The 11,498-nt window shown below is 35.1% G+C and overlaps 1 protein-coding gene across 1 annotated transcript in view; it reads left to right on the top strand.

Moving 5' to 3' along the window:
- Positions 1-5,967: 5,967 nt before the first annotated feature.
- Positions 5,968-11,498, top strand: part of LOC128556470 (mediator of RNA polymerase II transcription subunit 14-like) — a 45,036-nt gene continuing 39,505 nt past the window's right edge. The window contains exons 1-5 of the mRNA XM_053541729.1: positions 5,968-6,119; positions 6,650-6,676; positions 7,119-7,224; positions 7,475-7,569; positions 7,924-8,002. Of these exons, the coding sequence (XP_053397704.1) occupies positions 5,983-6,119; positions 6,650-6,676; positions 7,119-7,224; positions 7,475-7,569; positions 7,924-8,002 (444 nt within the window). The 5' untranslated portion in view covers positions 5,968-5,982. The remainder of the gene's footprint in view (positions 6,120-6,649; positions 6,677-7,118; positions 7,225-7,474; positions 7,570-7,923; positions 8,003-11,498) is intronic.

The following is an 11,498-nucleotide window of genomic DNA, read 5'->3' as shown; positions in this document are numbered from 1 at the left end:
GCAATCCTATAGTCCCCAAAACTGGTTTTCAACCAGTAGGGAACTAATGATCAAGTGTTTCGTTACCTATTTGTTGAGAATGTGTTGTTTGTCTTCACATAGTGTTTTAACTCTGTCCGTTGATCTGTCAGTCACACGTTTTTTATATTTAACTCCTCCTTTAGTTTCCAACAGACTGAAATGAAATTTGTTATATTATTCGGAACTTTCACGGCCAACGAGAAAACTACCCTAACCTTGAATCGTTTTTAGTACACATCTTCAACATAAAGTAGATATGCACATATTGTTGGGACAGTTACATCCAATTATTTTTTACGAAATTATGGTCTGTTTTGAAATATTGAAAATAATTTCAAGAATCCATCTCTTTATATGACATTTGGTAGACACCATCAATATGAAGTGGAATATGTATGTATTTTCGTGACTTTTATTTCCAATAATATTTTCTGGAGTTATGACCCTTTTTCTGATTTTGAAATATTTCAACTTCAGCAGAACACCGTGTCTTCCATTTTCCTACAGTTTCTCTTAAACTGAATTTAAAGCTGGTATACACCATCAAGAGAAGTGGATATTCTCATATCATCAGGACATTTATGGCGATTATTTTTCGATCCTGGAGTTATGGCCGTTTATTAATCCCCCGCCACGAGTTGTAGGGGTTATAGGAATGGTCTCCGTACGTCCGTCCGTCCGTTCGTAACAATTGTGTCAATTCAATATAACTTAAACCCCTTAAAGGATTTTCAAGAGACTTGGGTCAAATGAACACCTCATCAAAACGATGTGCAGAACTTATGAGTTAGCAATATTGGCTCAAGGTCAAGGTCACAACTCAAGATCAAAGGTTTGAGACTTCCATTTTGTGTCCGCTCTGTATCTCCTTAACCCCTTAAAGGATTTTCATGAAACTCGAGTAAAAAGATCACCTCATCAAGACTGCGAAGAATTTATGTCAGCCATGTTGTCTCAAGGTCAAAGGTTTGAGCCTTCCATTTTGTGTCCGCTACCCTTGAAGTATTTTGATATGACTTGGCTGTTATATTCCCCTTATCACGACGATGTGCAGAACTCAAAATTCACCCATTCCAGCTCAAGCGCAAGGTCACAACTCAAATGTTTGAGACCCCCTCCTTTTCTGCTAAACCACTTTAATGATTTTCTTGAAACTTTGGTCAAGTGTTCACCATATTGAAATGGTTTGCAAAAGGCATGAGTCAACAATGCAGGATCAAGGTCAAGGTCACAACTTAAGGTATTGATGTCGTCATACATTGACTATAAAATATACTTAACAACGTCAAAACTACATGTACTATTAGTATGCTTTTTTAAATACCATCAACCCTTTTACTATCCATAACAGCGGCGGGGGATATAGCTATCTTTCAGACTGCCTTGTTGACCTTGCACTGCTACAGCAACATCTGCAGTTTGTGTACTCAGCTTCATTTACAGTTTCTCTCTGAAACTCTGTATACATCATAAATATCCAGTAGATATGCTGACTCTGAGTTTGATGGCCGACATATTTAGTTTTGTCCCTTTTTGGACTTCTTAATATCTTAATATTAGATATCTACTGAATCAGGCACATTCGGGGAACATGTGTCAATACATTGTCGATATCATTGTTGTTCATTTTGAAGCATAATTTCTAAGTGAAATAGGTAATTTTATCTATGTAGACAGGCATGCATTTGTGTATATGTTACGGACGTTTCCGGGAGTTGTTACTGCACAACATTTACGCAGTTGCCAATCTGTTCGTTACTGATTCTCCTTTTGGTTAAGTATAAAGATGAATAGTTGTGAACGGTATTAGTAGTGGGGATTGGGGTGTTTCAGTTTTGGTGTTTTGGTGAGTAAATGAGTAAATAATCCGCTTTGGTTAATCCGCTTAGATTACACAATTAATCCGTTTATTAAGGTGTTAATCCGCTCAGATGACACAATTAATCCCTTCATTAGGTGTGTTAATCCAGTTAGATTACACAATTAATCTGCTCGGGGATATAATATGTGTATTGTTTAGACTGTGTATTTTTGGGTGAGTCAAAGAGCTATAAAAATAAATAGATCGGCAACTTGAAAGGCATATAGAGCAAATCTCACCAAAAAACGATACAACTGAACGAGATCTTGTTTACCGGAAGTAACGCATTCTCCAAGCGCCATATGTATGCAAAAAAGGGACACATTCAATTATTAATTGGTAAATCAATTATCATCGTATGACCACGCTTATATCGATGGTAAAACGTGTAGGCCTATTTTGTGTCTTAAGACAATTTCATGTGTCTCAATTGATAAGACTATTTCACATTAAACTGATGTTGTTTTAGAAGCTAACATGTATTTTGAATATTGCGCTTCACTAAGATAACACCGATTCACGCTCTGACACGAGATCACGTGAGATTACCGCCAGTTGCCATTCTGTGTATTTTATATTTCTTTAGGTGCGTTAGGGGAGCAGCTAGTAATCCGATAATTTAATATTCATTACAGGTAATTACAACGATATTGAAAATTATTCACGTTATTAAGTACGAACTCCTCCTAGCTGGCTCCAAAATGAAATTAAGGTACGTATGAGTGTACCAATCAATAAATGTGTGCCCGTACTCGATTAATTGTAGCTTATTTTGTACATAAATATATATCTATTTATTTATAATACGAAGGTATATTATAATGGACACTGAAAAAATAGTTATATTTTTTTTATATTTACACTTTATTGTATTTTCATTACATTTCCTTTTGATTTATAAACAAGATAATATTAAAAATTGCAAATATTTTGTGGCATTCCAAAATTAAAGTCAGCTTCCCGGCCATTCTGTTCACCAGACGGAACAACAGCGACGTCATCTAAGGAACGTTCTCCCTGACTATAAGCGAACGTCCTCAAAACAGCGGTCGGTTATCACTAAGCAGCGTTGACGTTACTCACGCGCCTTTCCTTTTGCTATTCATAGGAAATGAACGTCAAAGTTTTCAATGGAAAAGAAAAGTGCGAATGTAAATATTTACAATTAAAGTATGCTAGGTACGTCGTAGATATGCTAGAATCTGTCGCATTTCATCATAATTGTCTCGGGTGTAGCGAAGGTTGGCTGTAACAAAGGGATCATTCCTGTTTGAACTATAAAAAACAAAGACAAATATCAAACAGGGAATGCCACGTGCCAAAAACGCAGCCTCCCCAAAACGAGACCGACAGCACGCAGACGCGTACACCACAAGCACACACACACACACATACACATACACGCGCACACATACAAATCCAACACATTAGGACAAAACGAACAAACAAAGGAACACAGTGGGGCACCGCCTTGGAACGGTCAGTGGCAAAACCGAGCGTGCAAGCGAAAGACACTAATATTGATAGCAAATATTGCACTCAGAAGAGATTAAGTAAGCTGTTTCCTTATCATGGCGCTTAGAATCTTTTGTTAAAATTTTTGATAAAGTCAAATATCTCTGTTACTATTAAAGCTTTTGACTTGAAACTCAGAATAGTTATTTACTACCAAAGTCTACACCAGGAGACCCAGTTCCCATAACTCTGTTTGAATTTTGACAGAGTTATGTCCCTTTTTTACTTGGAATTTTTTCACTGGCAAAGCTCTAATTCAGAGTCAAGCACTGAGAAAAGTCGAGCGCGCTATCTTACGGACAGCTCTTGTTAAGAAGAGTGTTCAGTTATGACAGAATGAATTTCATTGAAAAAAAAAGATATTAATTTTGAATTTTCTTAAATAGCATAATATTTAGGTCAATTTAAGTTGAATATGTAAGATTTACTATTGTCTGTATTTGGATATATATATACGTCTATCAAAATTGAAATTCGAACTCTATTTAAGATTCATTATGTCACATCTAGGCCACCACACAAGGAGACGCTCTAAGCCTCTTATCATGGCCCACCCCCAAACCCAGCCCCTATTTACAATTTACAGTTAATTCTTCTTCTTCTTCCGGATAAAGTACAGGGCCCACTCTGGAGCATCGACGCACTTAGTAAATTAATATAGGCCAGCAGCTTTCAGAGCTTTCATTATAATTATGCCCCCCTTCGAAGAAGGAGGGGTATATTGTTTTGCAGATGTCGGTCGGTAGGTCGGTCTGTCTGTCGGTCGGTCGGAATGTAGACCAATCCGTTTCCGGATGATAACTCAAGAACGCTTGGGCCTAGGATCATGAAAGTTGATAGGGAGGTTGGTCATCACCAGCAGATGATCCCTAGTGATTTTGAGGTTTGTATGTCAAAGGTTAAGGTCACAGTGACCCTGAATAGTAAAACGGTTTCCGGATGATAACTCAAGAACACTTGGGCCTAGGATCATGAAAGTTGATAGGGAGGTTGGTAATGACCAGCAGATGACCCCTATTGATTTTGAGGTCAGTATATTAAAGGTCAAGGTCACAGTGACCCTGAACAGTAAAACGGTTTCCGGATGATAACTCAAGAACGCTTAGGCTAGGGTCACTAAAGTTGATAGGGAGGTTGGTCATGACCAGCAGATGACCCCTATTGATTTTGAGGTCAGTATGTCAAAGGTCAAGGTCACATTGGCCAGGAACTGTAAAATGGTTTCCAGGCAATAACTCTAGGTCAAAGGCCAAGGTCACATTGGCCAGGAACAGTTAAAACGGTTTCTGATCTTCTCGTCCAAAACCATAGGGCCTAGGGCTTTGATATTTGGTATGTAGCAAAATCTAGTGGTCCTCTACCAAGATTGTTCAGATTATTTCCCTGGGGTCATGACCCCACCCCGGGGGTCACATGGTTTATATAGACTTATAATAAGTTATATAGGAAAAAACTTTGAAAAACCTCTTGTCCAAAACCACAGGGCCTAGCTAGGGCTTTGACATTTTGTATATGACATCATCTAGTGGTCCTCTACTAAGATTGTTCATATTATTCCCCTAGGGTCAAATATGGCTCCGCCCTGGGGGGTCACATGGTTTACATGGACTTATATAGGGAAAAACTTTGAAAATCTTCTTGTCCAAACCACAAAGACTATGGCTTTGATATTTTGTAATGTAGCATCATTTAGTGGTTATCTACCAAGTTTGTTCAAATTATCCCTCTAGGGTCAAATATGGCCCCGTCCCAGGGGTCATATGGAACTTCATATAGACTTATATAGGGAAAAACTTAGAACCTTCATATCCATAACTTACATCATTCAAATTTGGACCACATGTATAGTTTTGAGTGGCAAGATGAACCTTGACATGAGTTGATCTTGACCTAGTGACCTACTTTCAAATTTCTGTAGCTACAGCCTTCAAATTTAGACCACATGCATAGGTTTGTGTACCGAAAAAACTTTGACCTTGTTATTGACCTAGTGACCTACTTTCACATTTTTGAAGGTACAGGCTTCAAGTTGGACCACCTGCATAGTTTTTTGTTCCAAAATAAAATTTGACCTTGATTTTGACCTAGTGACCTACTTTCACATTTCTCAAGCTACAGCCTTCAAATTTGAACCACAAGCATAGTTTTGTGTACTGAAATGACCTGCTTTCACATTTCTCAAGCCACAGCTTTCAAATTTGGACCACATTCACATTGTTTTGTACCGAAATGAAATTTGACATTGATTTTGACCTTGAGCTAGTCTTGAAATTTGGAACATTCAAAAATGGCTCAGTGGATGGCGCCAAGATCACTCTGTAATCTGTTGTTACGTTAATAGGTTAAAGGTCAAGGTCAGATTAAACCAGAATGGTAGAACTTTTGTTTACAGTGAGCATATAATTTCTGTTCTTTGTGCAATTACTGAATGCATCAAGGGGGGCATTTCGTGTTCGACGAGCTCTTGTTTCATTATAATCTTGACGGAATTTAATCAGTGAGAAGGAAGACAGAAACAAATCGTTCAAACTTCTACGAGAAATTTAATAATAGTTTTATATTTCAGGTATTGAAGATACTGCATTATGCCACCAACTTCAGAAGGACAAATGAACATGTCCCAGGGTCATATGGGGATGGGTGTGGGGACAATATCCCTGGCAACCTTGATTGATTTTATAGTACAGAGAACATACCATGAGCTTATTGTTCTGTCAGAAATGTAAGTGAAATACTTAGCAAAATAAGAAGAAAGAAGTTGTTTTTCTGTCTGAAATGTTAATCGAAATAGGAACAAAGAGTTTGTTTTCCGTCTGAAATTTGTGTAAGTTAAATATTTTGAATTTGTGTAAGTTTATTGTTTTGCATAATAAGTTTAACCTTAAGTCTGTTGGCGGCAAGCGACCAGTGCTGATCTTGATCTGCACTGCTTGCCATTCAGTCAGTATCTTTATGGATGCACCCCTTTTAACAGTTAATGGTACTGTCCAAATCTAATTGAAAGATGGACAAGTTCATTATAGAAATTTAGCAGGGTAAGGGTTAAGGAGTTCAATCTTCTGTCCCAAATTATCTGTGAAGTGTTTATCACAAAATTTACAGTGTAAACAGCTTATATATTACTCTCCCTAACCTCTGTCAGTACCCAATTCATTCTCAACTTGAGTTTTACTATTAAAAGTGAAAAGAAAATAGACTTGCTTTTGGTATGTATTTGTCACAAATAATGAATTTTTTCTTTTAAATCTTCAGACTTCCAAGGAAAACAGATATGGAAAGGTAAGTAAATAGTAATGTCATTTTAGAGCTAGTTCACTGTATTCATTTGGATAATGAAATTGTTTCACCAGCCTTCATTACCTGATTTCCCCACTATTTTTCAGAGCTGTATTATTATATATGATATTAAATTTGGACAGAACAACAAGAAACAACAAGGTAGAAACTCATACACTCTGTATAAGGTTTTGGAGTAAATAATTCTAGGGATTTGAAACTAGAGCGATTTAAAACTATTTCAAATGTTTCATGATTTTCATATAACAATTTCATTACAGTGAACATAATAATTATGGAGATGAAGTAACATCATTGTGCAAGTTTTCATTTTGTTTAAACCAAACTGATGTTTTCTTAATTCTTTTAATCTCATTTACAGCTTTTCTAGTCTCTTTAAATAACATTTTGATTATAATAAAGTTTATCTGGAAATTTTTTACAGGAAAATTGAGATTGTTCAGTATGCAAGTCGTACCAGGCAGTTGTTCATACGTCTTCTTGCCTTGGTCAAGTGGGCAAACAGTGCCAGCAAGGTGGACAAATGTGTGGTATGTTCTTATCTCAATGTCTAAACTTTGCTTCTTGTTTTGTCATGAAGTTGAGGTGGTGAATGCTATTTAACGGTTTCACTAAAGCATAAATGTTCAACTTAAATACAAGCAAAATGGTTAGCCACAAGTTTTTCAAACATTAAAGGGTTGGCCTTTCCAAAACATTCATATTAAATGATACACGTAGCAAAAAGTCTGATTTTATACAATTCTTTCTAATATAACTTTCTCTTCTCTTATGTTGTAGGAGATCTGTAACTTCCTGGAACAACAGTCTATGTGGTTTGTTGAGACTGCAGATACTTTGTCAAGAATGGCAAGGGAGACCCTTGTAAATGCCAGGTTAGAAATACAGAGCTTTTTTCCTACTTCTGTTGAAATAGTTCCATTTATCTGGCAGGGTTAAAGGCAGGGGTATAATAGTGAAAATACTTGCCAAGAATTCTTCTCAAAGACCACTTGATGTGTGGATCCTCATTAATTTTTTATGTAGTATCCTTGCTGTGTAAAAAAATTCACATTGTTGCAAAAAAAGGATGTTCAACTTTATCAATTTTATAAGTTGATGAAGGCAATTTTGCACTTAACGCATTATCTCATTGATTGATTTTTTTTTATATTTCACCATTACAATAGATTCAAGTGCATTTCTGTTAAAATAATGATATTTATTGTTGTTGTTTTTTTTTTTTTCAGACTTCCGAATTTCTCACTACCATGTGCAATAGATGTGCTTACACTTGGTACCTATCCAAGACTCCCAAAATGTATCAGAGTGAGTTAGAATTTAAATATATATAAAAATAAAATTTGGTATATTAAATTGTTAACTGAAAAATGTAAAATAATGGCAAGACGTAGTATCTTTTATCACCTCCCTTATTTACATAACAAACAGCTTTTTTTCTGACAGTGTTATAATGAAAACCTGTATTTTAGGTGCTATATGTTCTGAACATCACAAACACTTTTGCTTTGTCATATCAAGTTTCCAGGGTGTTGTAGAATTTTGTCTGAATTAATGCCTATAGTAGCACCTAGGTTTTGCCTGAGGAATTTAAATTGGAAAATGTAAAAGAATAATAGGATTGCCCTGTCAAGATGTATTTCTGCTTCTAGAATGAATATACAAGGAATATGATGACTTTAAGGAATAAATTTCAAAAAAAAAATTTTTAACAGTTTAGTAGATCTTCTAGAGTGATTAATGACAAATTTAGCTAACATATTTAGGAAAATGAATTTCAAGACACACACACCGATTGGAAAAATAGTAGTGGTAAAAACTTTGGCATTGTCAAAAATCAATCACTTGGTCGTAAGTCTACCAAATCCTAACCCAAACAACATTAAACAAATACAAAACCTTTTATGTTTTTATGGAATGATGCACCAGACAAAATTAAAAGAAATAATATAATGCAAGATTATACTAAAGATGGCTTAAGAATGATTGATGTTGAAAAGTTTATGAATTCATTGAGAATGACGTGGTTAAGAAGATATCAAAAGAAGAATACTAAATATTTTACATTGGTTAAAGACATATGCCCAATTATATCTTATTTTACAATATATGGTAGCGATTATATAAAACAGAGGCTGACCACAGTAGACAATCTTTAATGGAAAGATGTGTTTAGTGGTTTTATTCCTGTTTCGAACAAAAAGGAACCTGAAAAATGGGAAGAATTTCTCTCCATGCCAATATGGTACAACAATTTAAAATAGGGGGCACCAGTTTCTGTTTCACACATTATTGAAATGCAGGAATATTAAATGACCTTATGAACAGGAATGGTAACTTTTACACATATGAGAATCTGTTAGACATGTATGATATTCAAACCAATTCCCTTCAGTATCAGAACATATTACATTCACCGAGAGCCAAGCTGGATAGACTGCATTTTACACACTTAGCAATTAAGAAAGTAAGAAATTAACCCAATCCAGCCATTATTGATAAGGCTAATAAATAGTAGCGAAAAGGGTTGTCGTAAAATATATGACACAATATTAAAAAATGAAACGGCACCAACATCAAAAAGAAAATGGATTGCAGACCTGAACTTGAATAATAATTTTGACTGGAAAAATATTTATAAACTGGCATTTAAAATAACTAAGGATTCTAAAATATGGTGGTTTCAATTCAGAATCAACCATAGAATCCTGGGGACAAACTATTTATTAAAAAAAATGGAACTTAAACCAGACAATTTATGTACATTCTGTAAGCAACAGCCAGAATTTTTACTTCATTTATTCTGGGACTGTAACACACACAATATTTTTTGGCAAAGTGTCAAAAATTGGATAAGAAGAAAACAACATTATAGAATCAGAATGGTCAAAAACTAGGAAATAGAAATACCCAAACTGCCTTTTAATGAAATAGTAATATCATATCTATCAAAGCAAAATGAATTTTTCTGATCCAAATATTCAAGTTTTTATAAAACAGATTTCACTGCTTTTTAACATGGAAAAGTTTCAAGCAAAGCAATCAGTGTCAATGAATAAATTTAATAAAATTTGGTGCGGCCATGCAGTATTATTTGGAGATGACAACTAACACAAAAAGACATTGTTGAAAAAACTTTGTCCTATTATCATATACCATTTTCCCCTTTGTAATGTTGGTCTTTGAAACACTAACCAAAGACTACCTTTGTACCTTTATATATTATACTTTAAACATACATTTTAGATAATAGTGACTTATTACTTTATTTGCTGGAAAAAACACATATTTACAATTTGTTTCAATAATTGCAATTTTCTATCTCAACTAAGAGCATTAGTGCAAGGGAAAGAAATCTTTCATCAAACACATTATTGAAAAGGCCAGTGGGTTAATTCCCTTGTTTATCTGGTAAAATCATATTTCTTCTATTTCAATTTTCCAAAATGTTGAGTCTTGTTTCAAATTTGGAGCAAGGCACACAATAATTTAACTATTCTGAAAATGAGATGATAAAACTCACTATTCAGTATTTATATTCATTAAAATAACAGCTAGGTATTTGCAAATGGATTTGTAAAATGGATATATATGCAAGATACTCCCGTAATTATACTCATTTATTTACTGTTTGTAAATGACACAAAAAAGTTTTGCTTTTTACGAATTTTGATATTGAATAAAACTATAGAAATCTCTTGCCCTCAATTATTTGCAGTACTATATCATTTTTTCTTTTATTAGCTCACCTGAGCAATGCTCAGGTGAGTTTTTCTGATCGCTCGATGTCCGGCGTCCGTCGTCTGTCGTCCGTCGTCTGTCAACATTTAGCTTGTGTATGCGATAGAGGCTGTATTTTTCAATTAATCTTCATGAATATTGGTCAGAATGATAACCTTGATGAAATCTAGGCCGAGTTCGAAAATGGGTCATCTCGGGTTAAAAACTAGGTCACTAGGTCAAATCAAAGAAAAACCTTGTGTATGTGATAGAGGCTGTATTTTTCATTTAATCTTCATGAATATTGGTCAAAATGGTAACTTTGATGAAATCTAGGCCGAGTTCGAAAATGGGTCATCTCGGGTCAAAAACTAGGTCACTAGGTCAAATCAAAGAAAAACCTTGTGTATGCGATAGAGGCGGTATTTTTCAATTAATCTTCATGAATATTGGTCAAAATGATAACCTTGATGAAATCTAAGCCGATTTCGAAAATGGGTCATCTCGGGTCAAAAACTAGGTCACTAGGTCAAATCAAAGAAAAACCTTGTGTATGCGATAGAGGCTGTATTTTTCAATTCTTCTTCATGAATATTGGTCAGAATGATAACCTTGATGAAATCTAGGCCGAGTTTGAAAATGGGTCATCTCGGGTCAAAAACTAGGTCACTAGGTCAAATCAAAGAAAAACCTTGTGTATGTGATAGAGGCTGTATTTTTCAATTGATCTTCATGAATTTTGGTCAGAATGATTGCCTTGATGAAATCTAGGCCGAGTTCGAAAATGGGTTATCTCGGATCAAAAACTAGGTCACTAGGTCAAATCAAAGAAAAACCTTGTGTATGCGATAGAGGCGGTATTTTTCAATTGATCTTCATGAATTTTGGGCAGAATGATTACCTTGATGAAATCTAGGCCGAGTTCGAAAATGGGTCATCTGGGGTCAAAAACTAGGTCACTAGGTCATATCACGTAAAAACCTTGTGTATGCGATAGAGGCTGTATTTTTCAATTGATCTTCATGAATTTTGGTCAGAATGATAACCTTGATGAAATTTAGACCAAGTTCGAAAATGGGTCATC

Source organism: Mercenaria mercenaria, chromosome 4, assembly GCF_021730395.1.
Source record: "Mercenaria mercenaria strain notata chromosome 4, MADL_Memer_1, whole genome shotgun sequence".
NCBI classification, from domain to species: domain Eukaryota; kingdom Metazoa; phylum Mollusca; class Bivalvia; order Venerida; family Veneridae; genus Mercenaria; species Mercenaria mercenaria.
This window is presented reverse-complemented; position numbering and strand designations above follow the sequence as displayed.